The sequence below is a fragment of the Centroberyx gerrardi genome, chromosome 21 (genome assembly GCF_048128805.1).
Source record: "Centroberyx gerrardi isolate f3 chromosome 21, fCenGer3.hap1.cur.20231027, whole genome shotgun sequence".
In the NCBI taxonomy this organism is placed as follows: domain Eukaryota; kingdom Metazoa; phylum Chordata; class Actinopteri; order Beryciformes; family Berycidae; genus Centroberyx; species Centroberyx gerrardi.
In genome coordinates, this window is record NC_136017.1 from 17109777 (window position 1) to 17130117 (window position 20341).

At 40.1% G+C, this 20341-nt stretch overlaps 2 protein-coding genes and 1 long non-coding RNA gene across 3 annotated transcripts in view; 2 read left to right on the top strand and 1 right to left on the bottom strand.

Annotated features, from left to right (window-relative positions):
• The window catches only part of LOC144543024 (uncharacterized), a 48264-nt gene that overhangs the window by 18370 nt on the left and 9553 nt on the right, over positions 1-20341 (bottom strand). The window lies entirely within an intron of this gene.
• On the top strand, positions 3554-4985 carry LOC144543016 (uncharacterized). The gene is made up of 3 exons (XM_078290995.1): positions 3554-3683; positions 3928-4037; positions 4683-4985. Exons 1-3 carry the CDS (start codon positions 3653-3655, stop codon positions 4899-4901), a joined length of 360 nt encoding a protein of 119 aa, XP_078147121.1. The 5' UTR covers positions 3554-3652; the 3' UTR covers positions 4902-4985.
• Positions 9265-20166, top strand: LOC139908988 (lymphocyte function-associated antigen 3-like). The gene is made up of 6 exons (XM_078291217.1): positions 9265-9439; positions 16466-16756; positions 17827-18096; positions 19326-19415; positions 19671-19724; positions 20108-20166. The coding sequence occupies exons 1-6, from the start codon at positions 9382-9384 to the stop codon at positions 20164-20166; spliced, it is 822 nt and encodes a 273-aa protein (XP_078147343.1). The 5' UTR covers positions 9265-9381.

Genomic DNA, 20341 nt, shown 5'->3' on the forward strand with positions numbered 1-20341 from the left:
GCTTGAACAGTGACATCCCAAGCGAAGTCCTCAGCAAAGTAAACTTCAGCATGGCGGTCTTCCTGTTTGATGTCAGGTGTGCAGGTGAGAGATTTCCAGAAGCCTCTGAAAAATCTCCTGACACCCTTCTTCTTCTTTGCCCTCTTGCCATGGGCTTCATCACTGACGTCTGAAGCATCGTCCTCCTCCTGTTCGATGCACGTCTTTTTTTTCTCCCTCTGGCTGGGAGCTTGAACAGTGACGTCCCAAGCGAAGTCCTCCGCAAAGTCCTCCGCAAAGTAAACGTCAGCATGGTCGTCTTCAATATCAGGTGTGAAGGTCAGAAATTTCCAGAGTCCTCTGAAAAATCTTGTGCTACCCTTCTCTTTTTTTGCCCTTGGCTTTTTCACTTGGCTGTCATCCGACTCAACTGCCTTGCTGTTGGTTTTGCTCAGGCAGTTTGTGGCCAAGTTGCTTGGAGGAAGGTCAGGGGTATCAGACACCTTGCTGTCCATAGTGGCATCTGCCGCCTTATCAGTTGGAGCCAAGTTGTCTGAGGCCATAAGAGACTTCTTCTCCATCAAATCCATGCTGGCCTCGGCTCTTTCAGTGGCAGCCCTGAGTTTGTTTGCCAACTCAGTGAGGGCTGACTCGGAGTCCTTATCCAGAATGTCCTCATTAACAGTTGTTACAGCGGACGTCGAGGCAGCCTCATGCTCACTTTTTGGGGTCAGATCGTCTTCAACCGTAACGATGTCAGCCTGGTACTGGAGACCTGGGTGGTACTGGTGGCCTGGGTGGTACTGGTGGCCTGAGAGGTACGGGAGACCTGGGTGGTACGCGGGGCCTGGGTGGTACGCTGGGCCTGGGTGGTACACGGGGCATAGGTGGTACACGGGGCCTGGGTGGTACGCGAGGCCTGGGTGGTACCGGTGGCCTGGGTGGTACGGGAGAACTGGGAGGTATGCGAGGCCTGTGGGGTACGCGAGCCCTGGGTGGTACACAGGGCCTGGGTGGTAGGCCTGGGTGGTACCGGAGGCCTGGGTGGTACGCGGGGCCTAGGTGGTACGCGGGGCCTGGGTGGTACGCGAGGCCTGGGTGGTACCGGAGGCCTGGGTGGTACGCGGGGTCTGGGGGGCACGGGAGGCCCGGGAGGTACGGGATGGCTGGGGTGCACGGGAAGGTACATCAACGAACAACTTATCCCAAAGTGCCGATCCGGAGTTGGATGGATTTGCGTGTTCCAGCATATCCAGTACTGTCATGTAGTCAGTTGACAACATCCAGAGTGCATTCCCAAAGTTGAGATGCAGCGTGGCCTCTTTTGGATTGTCGGTGAAGCGCAGGTCTGGATTGGTGACCTTGACCTTTTTGATCAAATTGATCAGCCGACTCCAGACTAGCCTGCGTTCTGCTCGACAGCTGTATCGCTGGTCATCTTCCTGTAAGAGTGCCCCCTTGAGGACCCTCCTGACGGAGTCCTTGCTCAGTATGAGCGTCTGGAAGAAGAGAAGAGCAGAAGAAGAATAATGGTTAATTGTCATTTCATTTCATCTCCATGTCTCACAAACACGACCTACATCCCAATATAGTGCAGGGAATGCTTATGAAGGTATTTATGTTGCAAAACCCGAGAGCTTGTAGACTTGATCTGAGAACTTGTAGAATGCGATCTGAGAACTTGTAGAATGAATGTGAACTTGTATGTTGAAATTTTCACTCACAAAAAAATAGTTGATAGATAAATACAATGACAGCTGAAAACTTATAAGGCAACATTTACTCATATTTATTTTTTAGTTTAGTTAATTTCCCAGTACAACCACAAGTCGGTGATTACAACCTCTCAAACTGCTAGCTATCTGTGACCAAATATCTCAAGTAATCTGAAATAAGTTTGTCCCGGTTGATCATCTTGATTAAAAGTACTTGGTGTTCCACTGACGAGTTGGAAATGTCCAATCAAGTAACATTAACTCTGATTTAATTGTTTATAGGCACTTTATTAAGTTACAGCCACAGTATTACACTCTTCAGTACGACTCAACGGCAGTCAGCTGGCGGTGTATTGAGCGGAACGACTGGTAAAGCAAAGCATTATGGGAAGGGCTAAAAAGGCCTATACCTAGCTAAAAATGATTAGAAATTGAGTCAATCTGCAAATACACAGACATAGGAATGATGGCTGTGTGTGTGTGTGTGTGTGTGTGTGTGTGTGTTTGTGTGTGCCTGTGCGTCTGTGTGTGTGTGTGTGTGTGTGTGTGTGTGTGAAGTCGGGGGCAGGGTAGATCACTCAAATCTTTGTTTTTACTGAAATTACATTATATCTACTCAAGTTCTGTGTTAACACTATGACTGATATGCATCATGGGACATGTAGTGCAGTTCAACCTGAGAATCAAGGTGGCTTAAAGATTGGATAACCCATACTGGGCCAACACACACTAAAATGGGTACCAAGCATGCACTTGTACACTAAATCACCCTGAACAGTCTGGGTTAGTTTGGACAGATAATTAAATATATATATTACATAATTTCCCATTTTTCTCCCATTTTCTCCAATTCAATTCAGTTATTAGAGAGCTAGAAAACAGGTGCACTTTTACCTTCCCCACATTTCGCCACATTTCTAATATTTGACATTGATAATATTTCCTAATATTAATTTGAGAAAGTTAAAGTCTTTACTTACCGTCATCAAACTTGTAAGTCAGATTCAGATTCCTTGTAGGTTGTGTCGAAAAAAGTCCTGAGGTTACAATTTCCGCTGTGTTGAGGTTCGCTGTGAGTCTCAGTCGCCTCATGACGGGCTGAAGCCTCAACACTGGTATTTATTGTCCATGGAATGTTCAGCTTCATCACCTCAGCCATTGTGACTTAAGGTTCACCTCTGGAGTCTGCCTATGCAGATGAGCGCCTGTGTGTTCCTGTGCATAGCAGCTCATTGTGAGGTCACAGGAGAACCTCAGCTTTCTTTCTACTTTAGTATACAGAAAATAATTCAATTTTTGTGTTTTTTGTTTTTTTTTCATAAAAAACAACAGTTGCATTATGTAAACAAACTGGCATTTAAAGGGTTAAAATTCTAAAAAATGAATGAATATTTGGTAGTTATGTTAATATTATATTAATATATAATATTTTTATGGCAGTTTTTTGACACAGACATTTTTGTCCCTTAAGGAACTTTTTTAAAGTGAGGCACAAGGGTTTAATTATATGTATGTTTGTGTCTTACAGCTAACAAGCCTGCAGACATCGACAGTCCAGACACCGACAGTCCAGCAACCATGGAGTCTGTCTCTCAGCTCCTGGATTTGGAATTTGCGGCCAGAAGAGCATTCATTGATTCCGATTCCGTTCGCGAGGAGGACAGACACGAGAAAATTCTAGAGGCATATCCTTATTTCAAGGACATTGGACATGCAAGTCATTATTGACTGGGCATAATTCAAAACATGGTACCACACAGAACAATGTTTTATATACCAATTTCCTCCTCCTAAGTGATGCATTCAAATGTCTGTATTGGTATATTGGATATATTTCATAGGTGATGGGGGAGCTTCGACGCATTTTGGACAAGGATAACAGCCACTACATTGATGAACTGAAGGGAAGATGGCACGACTTGTGCCAGAAGGTGCAGTTTTTTGGCGTATGGAAAAAGATGCTGAAACCCCCAATGGGAATAGACAAAGGTAAGCAATGATGTTTTGATGTTATTAGTGATCAGGGTCAGGGTGGACATTAGGGCATGTTAATTGTCAAGTTCATGTGCTAGTGTCTTTTCTTGTCTTTCTTCTTTTTCATCTATGATGGCTATCCCATCGTTTGTTGAATGTTTCTGTTTTTTAAAGCATTATATCTGTTGTATACCGTTGATCAGATTTGATCTCGTGCATTTTATATAAGTGTAAAAGTAATGAATCTTTTCCTCAACAGTTGAACAGGCTGTCGGGATCCTACGTGTGCTGCCATCACTGTTCCCCTCTACGTCTGCTCCTCCGAAGAGGCTACGAGATGCGAGTGAGGCTCTGGTGCATGTCCTCGAGGTGAGCTGTGTAAAACGTTACAGGATAATTTCGACTGCAGTACTGAAAAAGTTATAGCTGAAGGTGCTGCTTCTAACTGCTCCCAATGTATTTCCTTTTCACATACTGTATGTTCTAAGCCTTCAAAGACACCCAAAACATTTGTTTTTGGAAACAGGATTTTCACTGGTAAGATGTGTGTAGCTCTCAATGTTACAGTATGTACAAAAAATGGACGCATTACATGGTTAGTAGCAGGTTTTATAGGCCTAATGAAGACCTTGCAAGACTAGCCTAGCCTTGGCTAGCCCAACAAATCTAAATACATTCCTATAAATTCAAATACAGTGTGTTTAGCAACACAATTTTGTACAGCAGAGACGCATTTTGCTATTCTTTAAGCCTACTGATTTCGAAAACATACGTTTTCAGTGTTTTGGAAGGCTTACAACGTATGTGAACAGGAAATGCATTGGGGACAGTTACAAGCAGCAACTTCAGCTGTAACTTTCTCAGTACTGCACCTTTCGTCAGAATTTTGCTTTGGAAAGTTATATTTGATTGTAAACAACCTTCTAAAATGGCTTAGGTTCCAAAATACCGAAATGATCCTTGAAACAAAAGTGCATTATCCTGATAGATGGATGTCTGTGTTATGTGTTTAAGGAAAAAGAAGACCCCAATGCCTACTTGAAGAAGCGCCCTCTCTCCTGTCCAGTCCTGATTGTGAGTTCGTCCAACTGCCTCCTGGCTGTAGGAGATGTGCCGATAACTACGTTCCCAAAAGACAAGGTTACCGAGGGTGCTTTATACCTTATGGCCTACTATTATGCCCTACACCTTACGTACCCCAAGTGTGTAGCCACTCTGCTTTCAGTCATATAAGCAGAGGTCCTCTTGGACACAATCCATGAGCGAGATCTCACACCATCTTACAAGAAGGGCATGGCCAATAAAGCCAATGGTTAGATGTGGACTATAGGATAGATCTCTCTCTCTCACTCTCGCTCTCGCTCTCGCTCTCTCTCTCTCTCTCTCTCTCTCGCTCTCTCTCTCTCTCTCTCTCTCTCTGAGATTCTATTCTAGGCTACTACAATCCACGGTCATTGCCATTGATTCTTGGTTGGAATATAGCCAAGTTAGCCCAACGTTAATGTTAGCCCAAAACCCTTAATTTGAATGTTACAATAATGAGCAATTTGTAGGTGTATTGAGGGACACATTGGTCAGATGTTCGGGTCCGACCTTAACCCACACACATATTTGGCATGTTCTGCTATGTTTTCCTTATTTTTATTACAGTTCCATACACACTGTGAGCCAAAACATATTGAAAAAAACTAATGCCAGTGCAAAATTGTATTCATTCTATGCAAATGTTCTGCATAACTTAAAAACAGACCTCTGTCCATGGGACTCTTGTTGTGTGGCGAGAGAGGATGGTTGGAGGGAGGGAGAGAGGGAGGGGTGAATGGTGCTCCAGTCATACACTGCTGTGAAGAAGTCTCCATGTAATGCACAGGTTTGTCAGAACTGTATGTTTACTCCTGCATTCCACAGAGCTAAAAAGTTAAAGGCATGGTTTCTTTTATGCAGAGAAAATAAAGCATTTGTTGGTTTAATGCAAGACTAGTTTTCATTTTTTCAGTCTTATTTGAAGTAGGTGATTGTCTTAAATCTAGAACAGCATCACTATTGTAGAGCTTACAATAAGTTAAATACACTTGAATTGAAATGAAGAGGATGCCAGGCTGGAGAATTATGGCTTATTATGACACAAAAAGCACTTCCTAATACTAGTAACAAATGCTTAATATGAGTATTTCCAGCTAACTTCAAGAGATATTTTATCTTAAAATGCTTAAATATCACTTTCTAATCTTATTTCAAGTAGGTGATGGTCTTAAATCTAGACCAGTGTCACTATTATAGAACTTAAAATAAGTTAAATACACTTGAAATGAAGAGGATGACATCAACGGTAAAAAAACAAAAAGCTACTTTTAAGGGAAGAAATACTACTTCTGAGCATTACAGGCTTATTATGAGACACAACACTTCCTAATACTAGTAAAATATAGCTAAAAATGAGTTTTCCCAGCTAATTTCAAGATCTCTTTTATCTTGAAAGGCCTAAATATCAAATCTTATTTCAAGAAATCTTAACAAGTGAATTTTCACTTGTTCCATTGGCATATTTTTTTTTACAAGCAAAAAACATCTTGTTTTAATTTTTTTCTTTACTTATTTTTGAAGTGGCCTTTTTTCCAGTGTGGTCCTCAGGTCCTTTCAGCCGGTTGTTGCTGAGACCAATAGCAAGTTTAGAAATAATGGGTAATGTTGGGAACTAGGTGTAAACCTTAATTTAGGTACAAAGTAGAGCAGGTGAATGCAGAAATCTCTGCAGCGTGTGCGCCGTGGCTGTTCACTTTGTTTCACTCACTACTATTCAGGAACCCCTGCTGATATTTACTAGTCATATTATGCTTCAGTAAGGCAGAAATGTGATACATATACCCTTTAATGCCCATGCAAAGTCTAAACCCACCGATGTATTTGCCAGTCAGAAGCACCTACTGTCTGTTCTACTGCAGGTTTGTCCGACCTCCCATAAGTCATAGGCTCCTATTGTTTTTTAAAATCCATTAAAAACTGCTCAGAGACATAACGCTGCATTGACGAATGTAATCCATCATTTTAAATAACACGTGTATTTTATTTTTTAACACAACTTAATAAGGCCACAATCATTGCAGCTGCAATCGTATCAAAAGTAGTTACATTCTACCTGAGAGGAGATTCACCACTTTGTTTACTTTCAATGTTACATCTGGATTATGAGCGTCCCCTGGCACAGTAAGTGTAAATGAGTAAAAAATGATTAGGTGTGAATGGGGCTACATAGCTGAAGCTTTTTGCAGACTGTGCGATTGTAACCGTCTTTTGCGTTCACTTTATGTTGGACTGTGTAATTTGAGAGAAGTAAAATCTTTATTATCAGCCTGTCAGACTGTAGGCTACATATTAAGGCCGTTCCATGGATTGGCTCTTGACCTTGTCCCACTGAATGAACAAAGACTGCTAACCATCTTTGAAGACAATTTCCCAGATGTGAAAAATGTGTCTGGGACGGCAATAAGATGGACAAAATGGCACAGTCTGCAAACACCTTAAGCCTGTTCATGTGAATATGCAGCTGTTGTTTTGAAATGAATTCAGCTCCAGCATCTCCTAATACCATAGCTTGCATGACCACTTACTGACCATTTTCAGAGATTTTGTTTTCGCTTATTGGCCAAGCGGTCTAAAATTAAAAAATCAACATGGAAGTGTTGTTTGTGGCGGTATTGCGGTTCCAGTAGCACCTTTGGCCGACCGGGCCAATCTGAGAGCGGTTTTCCTTCTGCTGCACCCGCTCTGATTCTGCCTTGTCACTGCCACCAGTGTGCAGTAATGGAAAAAGTTAAATAGTCCCCCCAATTAAATGTAATAATTAGCTGCTGATGATAACAATAATCAAACAAAGCTTTTGAACAGAATAAATATAGAATACATGTATACATGTAATAATACATGTATATAATATACTTTTGGAACAGTGTTTAGCGCTGTGTCCTCACAGCCAGAATGGGTTTAATTCCTAGTCCTTTCTGTATGGAGTTTGCGTGTTCTCCCTGTGTGGAGAAGTTGTTCTCAAGCCAGAAAAGGAAATGAGCAAGCAGTATTATTACAGCATTTTGCATGGTGATATATTACCTCTTCATGAATGTGTCTATCAGTGTTAGCCCTAACCAGTAATCTCTTAAAATAACCTTACATTTTCATTAATTAACATTAATTCACCCCTTAATTCATGCTCTTGAATTCATGCAATCCATGCTGTTGGGAATATGAGAATTATAAATTGAGCGTGCATGAACAACATGAACAAGGGGGTAAATATGACAGGGAAAGTCGGAATTTTCTATAACCCCCTATACTCTTTTCTCTGTATTCTCATACTTTCTCATTAATTGCATATATCTTGATATTTTTATGATTTTCATTTATTTTAATAGGCCTACTGCATATATTTCCTATTTTAGTATTTTATACAGTACATATTTATCATTCATTTTTTGCTTTGTCTGAGTATGTTCTACTGCTGGTATTTTGCACACCCTGCATGCTGTAATTCCCATTGTCATACTTGTGTTCTCATTCATATTCTATTGTTCTTTGCTTTATCCTATTACTATTTGCTGCTGTAATGAACCAATTTCCCCACAGTGCTCATTTATATTTAATCATATTTTAATTGAATCTGCCTTTTGGTCGACACTTTTACTCTGCACACGTTACAGTAACATGATACCATACTTTTTTTTTTTTGGCATTGTTGGCGCATGGCAGTATTAGTGCTGTGCTTCACATAAAGCTACAGGCTCCTACATGCAGTGTTGGGGAAGCTAGTTTAAAAGTCTAATTTTACAAGCTAACGGTTACTTCACACTGGAGGAAATTGAACAACAGCAAAGCTTCCCCTAAAGACAAATATAGTTTTGTCGACTACAGTTGCTAGTTCAAACCGCTTTTAGTAGTAGATAGTAGGCTATAGCAGTTCAAACTACTTTGTTAAAGAGAACATATCTACATCTGAAATGTCATATAATACAAAATGATATGACTGCAAAACATACCGCAAAAAAAAAGTATGTTAGTAGTAGCCTAATGTGTTTCACGTGGCCACAGTCCAACACTTGCCTGTTATAAAGTAGTCAGCAAAAATAATTTAAAGTATTCAGCAAAAATAATTTTCTTTTATAGCCAAAAATAGTACTTGGTTGCCTCAAAATGACAAAAAAGTAGACGAATACACTAGTAAATACACTCCTCCATGCAGTGTAACTTGAATCTTGTTGACCAGTGTAGTGAAACTTCTCCCCGGCGTGTGACTCTTATCTCTGGTGTTAATCTTGATACACCCCACTTGTCAGAGGCTGTAAATAACAGCGTCATTTAAAGAGGAAATGTTTCTACCATAGGCCAGATCTTTCTTCTTCTCAGTATTTACAGTATTTTTAAGATATTTTTTTTTCACATTTGTGCCTTTATTTGTCAAACAGTGGAAGAGAGAGAGAGAGAGAGAGAGAGAGAGAGAGAGAGCGAGAGAGAGAGAGAGAGAGAGAGCAAGCACATGACACCCTCCCTCCCTCTTGTAGAATCTTAAACTTTTCTTTCGGTTTCGTTCCGGAAAAGGAACAACAAGGGAGGGGACGAAGTTTATGGCCGCCATTTCTTATACACCCATGCCGAGAAGTCAGGATGAACTAACATCTTTTTTCATATGAAGTTTTTGCTTTTTGGCTCATATTAACCTGTGGAAATGGACAGACGTGTGTGTTTCTGCCTCCTGACACTCTCGCTGTTGAGCTCCGTAGTAGGTAGGTTGGTTACCCTTGGAAACGCCCCGGTTCGTTTTCCTTCTTTACTTGTTACAGTAACGCTTATAATAACAATAGAAAGCTGCTGACGTTATGTAATGTGGATGTGTTGCTGCTAAAGTGACAGGTTTTATGTCGATTGGTTTAATTCTGAGAAGCGTTAGCCTGGTTAATGGAAGAGGCTACAGCTACAGCTAATGGATACAGCTAACAGCACAGGCCACTACCCAAATTAGGACTGGATTGTTAAACGACTGTAATAAAGTCTAATCTTACAAGTATTGGGAGTTACCAGAAAGTCGACATGGGTACAGATAATAAAGTAGCCTATAGGCCAAAGAGGTGCTATCAATTCTATTGGCTGTAAGGTTTTTAGGTTATTTCTGCTGGACTTCCCCTGTCAAGTCTCCTCGTCAAGCTAGCCAAAAAAAACGTTAGGGGGTATCTGAAACGCATTTTGTTGTTTAAATGTAACTTTAAGAACGACATAATAAAGCTTACTCGATTACACGTTTTTATTGTGAAGGTAAATCGCCTAACTTGCACTTTTATTCTGGCTAGCTTGACGCGGAAATTGTGCTTGGCTCACAGTATGGTTAACCGCAATTTCCCTATGGCACATACTTTCCGTGTATTACGGCTCATTTTGAGGATGACCTAATGGTCCGAATATTCAGACCTCTATGTTTGCCGGTAGCCCATAAAGTAATGCTTGGCTGCTTCCACTACACTACCAGTAGCCACCAGGCTGGACTGGGACAAAAAATTGGCCCAGACGGCCCACCACAATCGGTCGGACACCACCCACCAGTACACCATCCTTGCGTTCCCCTTAAATATGCGTACCTACTGTACTATTCCCCCAAACCACTACAAAGCTGAGTAGTAAGTGCCGTGGACCAGTGTACTCACTCGCTCCTGACTGACTCCCTGGTGATCAGAGGTGGCCGTGGAGTACACAATCTCCGGTCCAGAATTGTTGTAATTCCCTGACAAAGATGTGCAAAAAGCTGTACAATTTAAACAATACCATACTGGTAATGAGCAAATGAGGTGGTCTGCTATCATCCTGAAGTGAAATTGGTCTGTGAAAACAGGACGTTTCCTTTTAATTCTAATCTGAATTTTGAGGGAACACAGTTTATATATGACATTTTAGAGGGCTTTAATTTTGAAATTCCACATCAGAATGTCCTGAGATTGTCTGAGTGACACTCAGAGGTGGTCTGTTATCATCCTGAAGTGAAACTGGTCTGTGAAAACAGGACGTTTCCTTTTAATTCTAATCTGAATTTTGAGGGAACATATCTCATTTATGACATTTTAGAGGGCTTTAATTTTGAAATTCCACATCAGAATGTCCTGAGATGGTCTGAGTGACACTGAGGTGGTCTGCTATCATTCTGAAGTGAAATTGGTCTGTGGAAACAGGAAGTTTCTCAGTGACACTCTGAGGTGGTGTACTGTCACTTTGAAGTCAGATTGGTCTTTGGAAATGTATTCTTTATTATTAAGTTTGACTATGTCTTTTTTGGGGGCCCTCTGGCTGCCGGGGCCCAAGGCAGTCGCCTACCTTTGCCTAATGGTAAAACGGCCCCTGGTTTCAACTGTTGTGTGGCCCAAGTCATGTATTCAGCACTTGTGGAATGCGATACTAAGTTGTGTACACACACTTCAGCCCCACCCAACAGATGGAATTGTTGAATCTGCTAAGGCACATAACTTAACATGTATGTAATCGGCCTTAGAGTATTGATCATTTGCTGACACACATTTCACAGGAGTAGAATACCGCTGAATTTTGCATTCATATGATATTTTAGTCATGTCAAAGCACAGGTTAGTGTGGATTTATGAACATTTATTACTGGTTCCTGTAGCCAGACAAGAGAGAGGAGTTTGTACCAGCCCCTAATCTGTGATGTTACATTGGTGGAAAATGTGCTTTAAGATGAATGATTTTCTCAGGATAGGGATTATTCTCTGGTCAAGAGTTGTTGCTGTTGTGTGTAAAAGCTGAAACAAACATTATCTGGCAAGGCAACTGCTCTAGTGTACTGTAACTGCTCAGTATTTGGCATAAAACGCCTGTGAGTGTGCTGGGCGGCTCCTTTCCTTTTTCTCCTTTTGGCTCCTTTCCTTCCTCTATGTCATAGTTCGACAAAAAAAAAAAAAAACATCTTCATGACATCATGTTTTTACCATTTCTAGTTATGGAGGAGAGGAACAACACATTGCCTGGTGTCGCCCCTTAAAGTAATCATGTAACATTTTCATATAGGCCTAAATAAATGTCAGGCTTGCCCCACTCTATCTGATTGATACAACACATCAGCTATTCAGCCTATATCCAGTTCATGAAAGCTTTGACATTTGCTGTTCTAAACACCCGCTGTCTGCTAGGTCTTCCCTGGGAAAAATCCTCTGGCACACAGGGAGTGCTGTGCTTCATGTTTCAGGTTTGTTTGGAGTAAACAGAAGAAGAACGGGGTAGTTACATTGCTTCTATGGGTAGTTATCATGAGCAGCGACAGTCACGATGGCTGAAAACACCACAGCAATTGACTTTAGCCACACGGTGGCCATTTTGAACACTCAGGGTGGGAAACTCTACCTGGAAGAGCAGGTCCAGCTGCTCTACACTTAGTATTTCACAGATTCACACTGAAAAACATATTAGAAACAATTGTATCTCAAGAATCAGAGGGATATCGGTTCACATTATAATGTATTTGGCCCATTATCTCCACCTACCAGAGTCTAGTCTAGGCAGCTAGCTAGTAGCTAACTAACTATCTGAAGTCCTCACTTATATGTTGAAGTAACGCTACATTTAAGGGCAGTTTATAGTACAACAATTTATGATCGCCCGATGGACATCGCTACAAAGTCACCAACATTCCATCATCGCTCAACTTTGATTTTGGATGCTGTTGCTCATAAAAAGTATAAACACTAGAGCGATTATAGAACACATCGCAGAGGTTCAGTCATTTGCTCTCATCATCTAGTTACTTTACTTTGTTACTATAGTTCTAAATAGCAACTAGTTACTTTACTAAGTTAGTCTTTATTAAAAGTAACTCAGTCGAGTGCTTTCAAGTTTAAAAACTTCACAGCCTTTATGTCTTCTGGTGATGTTCTCACTCGTATAGAAATCACAGAGTACACTGCTGTTATCTACTGTTATCTACTGTCTAAAACAAGCAGCTTTCATTTATCATCATCTGATCATCTTTATGGTAAACTAGTATGATCACAGAGGCAGCCTTGATTAATCATGTCTGGTCTAAAAAATAAACAGCGAATAGCGCTCACAACACATTGGCAAGTGCTTTCAGTTCTCAGATTAACAGGTAACAATAATGTTCTTACCCTTTTCTTCCATCAGTTCAAAGTAATGCAAATATTCCCAGGTTGTGAAGTTTATTGTTGTGTCCGTTCTGAAAGCCAGTCGGAGCCTGCAGACTCCACCACGCGTCAACCAGCTACTGCAGTCTGCTTTTAATAACGCCATGTAACGAAATATAGATTTTTTTAATTGCACTAATTGAAAATTTAACCATTTGAAAGGAAAATAATAATAATACAGTTTGTAAACCAGTCTGCAGAATAGCCTAATAACATGTTATGTAACTGCTTTTGCAATGTGATTTTTCCCTCTTTCTTTTTAAATAAGAAGTTTCATTCAAGTAAATATAGTTTCTTTATTCTGGTCTAGATAAATAGCATAAATTGTCTCCTCAGTGTACGTTTTAGTCTACAGTCTACTCTGTGTTGTCGAATGGGCTTTTGAGACAGGAACGGGAGTATCAGTGTGCGCATACTGCCATCTAGAGGCGCTTTTTGCGCTCGTCAGGGTGACATGATTTGGGTGTGTTCTGATATTTTCTCATGGGTTGGATAGAGAAGCTTATATTTTATTATGTTCATGCTTGATTCAAACATTTCAAATGAAATTGTTTCAATCTGTCTGCAAAGTAACATTAGCTAGCAATGATTATCCAGGCTAAACAGCTGTGACAAACCATCGGTGGTGGTCCTGCTGCCCAGGAATTTGCCTTTTTAATTCCATTTTTGTAATCTGCCCGTTTACTTATTTATTGTGTTTATTACTTTTTGTACAAAAGTATGGTCTTCCAGAGCTGTTGATTACTGTTTAATTTGAGCTCAGAGAATTAATCGACGTTAGGATAAGAGAGTTCCATAATGTTGTCATGACAACTGAGCCAGCGATGGGGTCAAAGTTCAATCCAATTTAAACCGGTGCTGTACTATAAACTGCCCTTTATGCTGATCTTCCAGGTAGAATTTCCCACCCTGAGTGTTCAAAATGGCTGCCGTTTGAATAAGGTCAATGAGCGCTTAGCACCAGAGATGAAAAAAACAAACCAAAAATTAAAGTTGCAAGCAGCGATGATTGGGCCCTCGCACCTTTGCGCGCTTCAGGGTATGCCGCAGCCGCGGCGTCGTTACTGAACAGCGACCGGCCGACGCGGCTCTGAATTTTCAGCATAAAACATGTAATTTCCTTTTGGCAGTAGGTGGCGCTATGACTATGATTCAAAATTAGTAGATGTCTTCAGGCCGGGACTCTCATCAAACATGTGAAGTCTGGGGCAGATTTGACCATGTACAGCGGAGTTACAAACCACTTCCTGTGTTGGCAGTAGGTGGCGCTATGACCATAACTGAATATTGGCATGTAAATGTCTTCAGGCCGGGACTGTCATCAAACATGTGAAGTTTGGGGCAGATTTGACCATGTAAAGTCGAGTTACAAACCACTTCCTGTGTTGCCAGTAGGTGGCACTATGACCATAACTGAATATTGGCCTTTAGATGTGTTCAGGCTGGGACACTTAGCAAACATGTGAAGTTTGGGGCACAGTTGACCATGTACAGTGGAGTTACAAACCACTTCCTGTTTTGTGGCGAAACATGGAATTGGAGGCTTCACCACGCCCACGCCGTTGGACGAAAACTCAAGCTTTTACCAACTTTTCATCGTCAAGGTCTTTTATATCCGCTGAGCAAGTTTGAGGTGGATCCGATTAACCTCCTAGGAGGAGTTCGTTAAAGTATGACCCCTGTAAATGGCCAAAAATGCCACAATAAATACAAAATGGCTGACTTCCTGTTGGGTTTAGGTCATGGCACCTATTGAGGTTTTTTTTAAGTCTGGACATGATACATGTGCCTACAAAATTTCATACATGTAGGTGAAACGTAGCACAAGGGGTATTTTTTAGAAATTTTGTAGGGGGCGCTATTGAGCCATTTTGCCACACCCATGTGCAAGACCCATAAAATATATAATTTTTCACCACTTCTGAGGCATGTGCAAAGTTTCGCAACTATCCGAGCACCTTTAGCCCCTCAAAAATGCGATTCATTCGGCAGAAAAATAATAATAATTCCTTGCATTTCAATAGGGCTTCACACCGGTCGGTGCTCGGGCCCTAAAAAAACAAGAATGTCAAGGATTAACACATTAAATAACAGCCATTTTATAAGGTCATTTTGGAAAGTCTGTAAATCTGTTATTTTTGTTGAGGTTGAGTTTTTAAAGGGATATTTTCAAATGTATTGGTTACTGGGTTAGTAACCTCCCCCCCACCCCGCCGCCCTGCTGTTATTGCTATAGCTCCTATCATGCAGCGATAGACGCTCCTCCAGGTTTGCAAGTACGGCATCATGAATGTCAGAGTGGGCCAGTATCATTGCAAATGCTTCAGCTTGCTCTTACCAATCAGAGGAATGAACAATTGCTTCCATTTTGTCTGCTAACGCAGTCATTCCCTTACTCAAGCCATCACATTTTTGCAAAGTGCCTTCATTGTTATTCAAAACACATTGCTTCAACAGAAACTTGTTAATGCTGATAAGACCAAGCTTATGTTGTTTGCCAACTCTAGAAACAGGCCTCTGAATATCCCTTCGGTGGTCACTTGAGGGAAAGGTAATAGAGCTAGTAATATCTGGGCATACATGTGTGTCCAGCAGCTGGTTAAAAAGCTTGTGTTTTTCTTTTAATGTTAAAAAAGGACTTGTGGCTGCCACATTCTTACCTTTGTTGGGTTACGGTGATCTTTTATCTAATTGCGATTATTTGACAGAATATTGCAATTGCAAATGTTTAGAACTTAAATTGTTTAAAGAAAAGTGATTTTGTCGGTGTGCAGGATTTCCTGAGTTTGAGTATGATGAAAGGTTTTCACCAATATTGTACTTGATTCATGGACCAAAGATTACCTGCAGCTCTAAAAAACCTTGTTCAGAAATCCATTTTGAACACCCCTTTCTTAAGCAATTAATTGCAGCCTCTGATTTGCAAATTTCAGAATTTCATATTGCGATGTTGATTTTTTTTTGATTAGCCTAATCCTTTTCTTCAGTGTCTTCAGGTGGTTGATACAGCTTACCATGCCTCCCTAAGATTTATCACTAATTGTATACAGTTTGTGCTCTCAAGATGTTTTTGTGCTTTCTGACCCAAATGTATGTACAGAGATTGGAAAAAGGGTGTTTATGAATTCTGCACTTTCTGCCTGGAATATTTTCCTGAATGACTTAAAACTGAACAAGTTCATCTCGCTTAATGCTTGTAAATCCAAAATGACAGAATTGGAGGCTAATTCATTGGAATGTCACTGTTTTTAATTAACAAAGTTCTCAACTGTGTAGCGGACTATTCTTCTTAAATGTTTTGTTAGTTTATGCTGTATTTTGCATCCTATGCTTTTATTGAAGTCTGTTCCTATATTTGGTTTTATTGTAGTCTGTCTGAAACCATTTGCTCTTATCTGTGCTGCTGCCGATCTTGGCCAGGTCTCCCTTGAAAAAGAGGTTTTTGATCTCAATGGGACTTCCTGGTTAAATAAAGGTTAAATAAAAATAAAATAATATCATGCAATTTTCTCAACCTAAGGAATGCAGGTTTCACCCATCACAGAAAACTGAAAGGCTGGAAAAGTGTTGTATACTTATTTTCAACTTGACTGATAAATTGTTCTCTCCTTGTAGCCCAAGAGGAAACATACATTGCACTGGGAGGAAAACTTGACTTGGAGCCAGACACTTCTGCTGTTTCCAAACCCATAAACAGCATCCTGTGGAAACACGGGGCCAATATGGTGGTGGAATGGTTCCAGGGTACACCTGTGGTCTACTATGGACAATTTAAAGACCGCACAGAACTGGCTACATCGACTGGACAGTTGGTTATCAATAATTTGGCTATAAATGATGGTGGAGTGTATTCTGTGGAGTTCAACAACTATCTCCAGATCAAGAAATATAAGATTATTTTGATCAGTAAGTATGAATGCTGTCCTGTGAAACAAATTTTAAGTGTGTGTTCTTGTATTTTTGTTTTTGCGAAGTGTGGTCAAGTTACACCATGCATTGAGAAAATGTTTCAATTTTAAGGATAGGTTAAGGGTTAGGTTTAGGCGTTTTTGTGGTTAGTTTTACGCTAGGGTTAAGGATTTTTCTAAGTTCAGATGAGAGGCGAGGCCGAATTTACTTTTATTATTACGATTATTTTTTGGGCTTTTTGTCGTTATTGTTGTTATAGTTTTACAGTAGAGATAGACAGGAAACATTAGGAGAGGGGTGGGGGGATGTTGTGTTTATATGGTATGTGCCTTAGACCACTGACCCACCAGAACGTCCCGCTAGCAATTGTTTTTTTAAAGAAAACAGCCTCTGCCTTCTGGTTGACCTGCCATGCTCCCTGCTTTTTATTTCAGTCTCTGTAAATAAATGATAACCCCCCAAGACTCTTATTTTCAAGACAAAATGTAAAGGTGAGGTATTGTTGTAGAGCTGCTGTACTTTGGCAAGTTTGATGCTGCACAACTTGTGCATTCCAACTGATTGTGCAATCCAAACATAAAACATACACACAAACATAAACAACCTGGATATGGAAAATGTATGGTACTGTGCAAAAGTCTTAGGCACATGCAAAAAAAGTCCATTGAGCGAAGATGCTTTCAAAAATAATGAAATGAAAAGTTTCTAAATATCAAAAAATGTACTATAAAGAGCAGTCTACTGACACACTAATGCAGAAAACAAAAACATCTAAGACAAAATTTATATAAAAAATCTAGGGTGCCTAAGACTTTTGCACAGGACTGTATAGCGGTTCCTTTCAAGTTTTCAGTGTAAAAAAAATTAAACTTGTTGAATCTGCTAAGGCACACTTGAGCATGAGAAAAGTTGCATCCATCTTGCTCCATTTATCTCCTTCCATTGACTTTACATGCATTCACACTGCCTCTTAATTCTTTTCCGTGTTCGGTCAGAACGTAGGGTTAGGGAAAGAAGCCAAATAACTAGAATGACCTAGACTTTTCTCCTGTTTTCTCCATCAACAGGCGAAGTCCCAAAGCCCACGGTGTTGCTTCAGCCACTGGCTTGTGATTCTTCCTCGCCCTTCTGCACTCTGAGCTGTGATGGAAACACCACAAATGCTGAACCAGTCACCTACAGTTGGAGTACAGATGGAGGAGCCTGGGAAGAGTCAACGCAGCTGAAGGACATCACCAATGATGACAAATGGCAGAGGGTTGAAAAGATCTCCTGCCAAATTACGAACCCAATTGGTCACAAAGCGAGTGAACCCCATGACAATCCATTCTGGTCAGGTATGTACTATGTGTTCTCTGCACAACAACATGAATAAAAGTTTAACATTTTGTCAGCACACACACTTGCAGGATTATCAGTTAGAAAAAACCTTCAGCTCTTAAAACCATCAAATCCATGCTTTGACGCACTTACACAGTTTATTTTCTGTCTTCCATTTAGGACCTTTTTAAAAAGCCGTTGAAGGGTTTTGCATGACCAAAAACAGTTACTAAAATCGTTATTCTCAAATTATTCTTTTGGTTATTACGTAAGAGGATTCGGGCTGTGAAAAATGTATTTGAAGTCAGAATTCTGAGTTTAAAGTCAGAATTCTGAGTTTGATTCTGAGTTTATCTTGCATGCAGTTTTGATCACTCTCTTCAGCTGGTGAGTTTAAAGTCAAAATTCTGAGTTTAAAGTCAGAATTCTGAGAAAAAAGTCAGAATTCGGAGAAAAGTCAGTTGCATCCATTGTTGGGGTCGATGGTAAGCTCTAAAGTAATGTCACTGAGTTGTCTCTGTATATTTAACTAATGCTACCTAATTAGCGCTTGCTAGCACTTGCACTGTTAACTCATTACAACAAGGTAACGTTGTGAAAGGCAATACCAAACCAGTGAAAAATACATGATTTGCCTGGTCGAAACTTTGAAGCTGCAGACCACTACATAGATGCTATCAGAGCTTCTTGCACCGCCCACAATCTGTCAGAATAGAGCGACCCATCAACTAAGTTGCTCACAGTGAGGTAGTGGACTGCTGAAGATGTACTCAATGAGGTGAAAGCTCTTTTAATGTGAAATATCATTTGGAGAGTTGCTGTAGCATAGTGCTGAACCATCACCGCTTAGTGCTTTAGTGTAAACACGGCTTTAAAGGACAATACCAGTATTTTTTATTTTCCAATGTCAATCTTGCCTTGATAATAGGTAGGTCATTAAATTGTTATTCAATATAGTTTTCCATTATTGAGATAATTGATGGGAATTGGTACTGTTAATGATGTTGCATCATTTGGGACTGAAAAAACAAGACAGGATTTTATTTGTAGTAAAGGTTATTTGATTTTTAAACTTGGTTGTTAGTAATTTGAAAATGCAGTAAATCTATAGTACACTATTTTACTTAAATACTTATTTTTTATTAATTGTGGGTTGACCTTGAAGGAAGAATAAATCCCACTTAATGAATTTTTTGACTTGAAAGTGAATTAAACCCAGCGATGACTAAGCCTTGTTTTTAAACAGGTCCAATTTGGGTTAAAATTGTGGCCGCTGTGATTGCCGTGGCTGTCTTGATTGTTGCTGCTGTTGCTACATATATGGTGCTGAAATATAGTAAGTATTTCTATATACTGTAAGTATTCACATGTGGCTTAAGTTCCCTAATCAGCAGCTACATGTCATGCAAAGTTACACATTTGGCTGTGTTATTGTACTTTGTTTTATATCTTGTGCTGTGTGTGTGTGTGTGTGTGTGTGTGTATGTGTGTGTGTGTGTGTGTGTGCGCGCACGTGCCTGCAGGCAGACAAGCCAAAACATGACACCATACATTGATGAAATATTGCCATTCTGTTTGTGTTTCATTTCAGAGACTGATTTACTGGATAATGTAAGACTCCCTTGTTTGGCTGGCAATAAAACAGGTGAACATTTCCCACAAAAACATATTTAGAAAACCATGTTAAGGAGTTTTCCATGTGGATGCCTGACAGATCTCAGTGTCTCATTCTTACTTGTCTTAAGTGTAAAAATACTCATTTTCAATATTTGATAAATATGTTTCTACTGCATGAACATATTCAAATTTCAGTAGCTTGTTGCCTATATGAACTGGAGGTTGTATAAGACAAATATCTTCTTAGATATTGAAAAAAGTGGTTGTAAATTCTTTCTCTTCCAGTAATAACAAATATATTCATTGATGTTCTTTTGCATTCCTCACAGAAGTGGGAAAGGAGTTAGCAGTGTTAACTATCTATCCTGACCATGAAATTAAATTAAAACTACTCTTTTTTCCTCTCTGCAGGTGATGAGACAGCATTAGCAACTTCTCCTGGTGATCCAGAAAAAGGCAAGTCTCCTTAGCTTCTGTGACACTGTAAAATGTAGAATCAAATAAATAAATAATAACAACAAAAAAATTGTAGCAAGATAAATAATGTCAGTGCTCAAGAAAATAGTTTTGGTGCTTTTGCTGTCAATATTGCTGAAACCTTAGTTTACTTTCAGAAATAAAGTGAATGAAGTGACTCAATTTGTG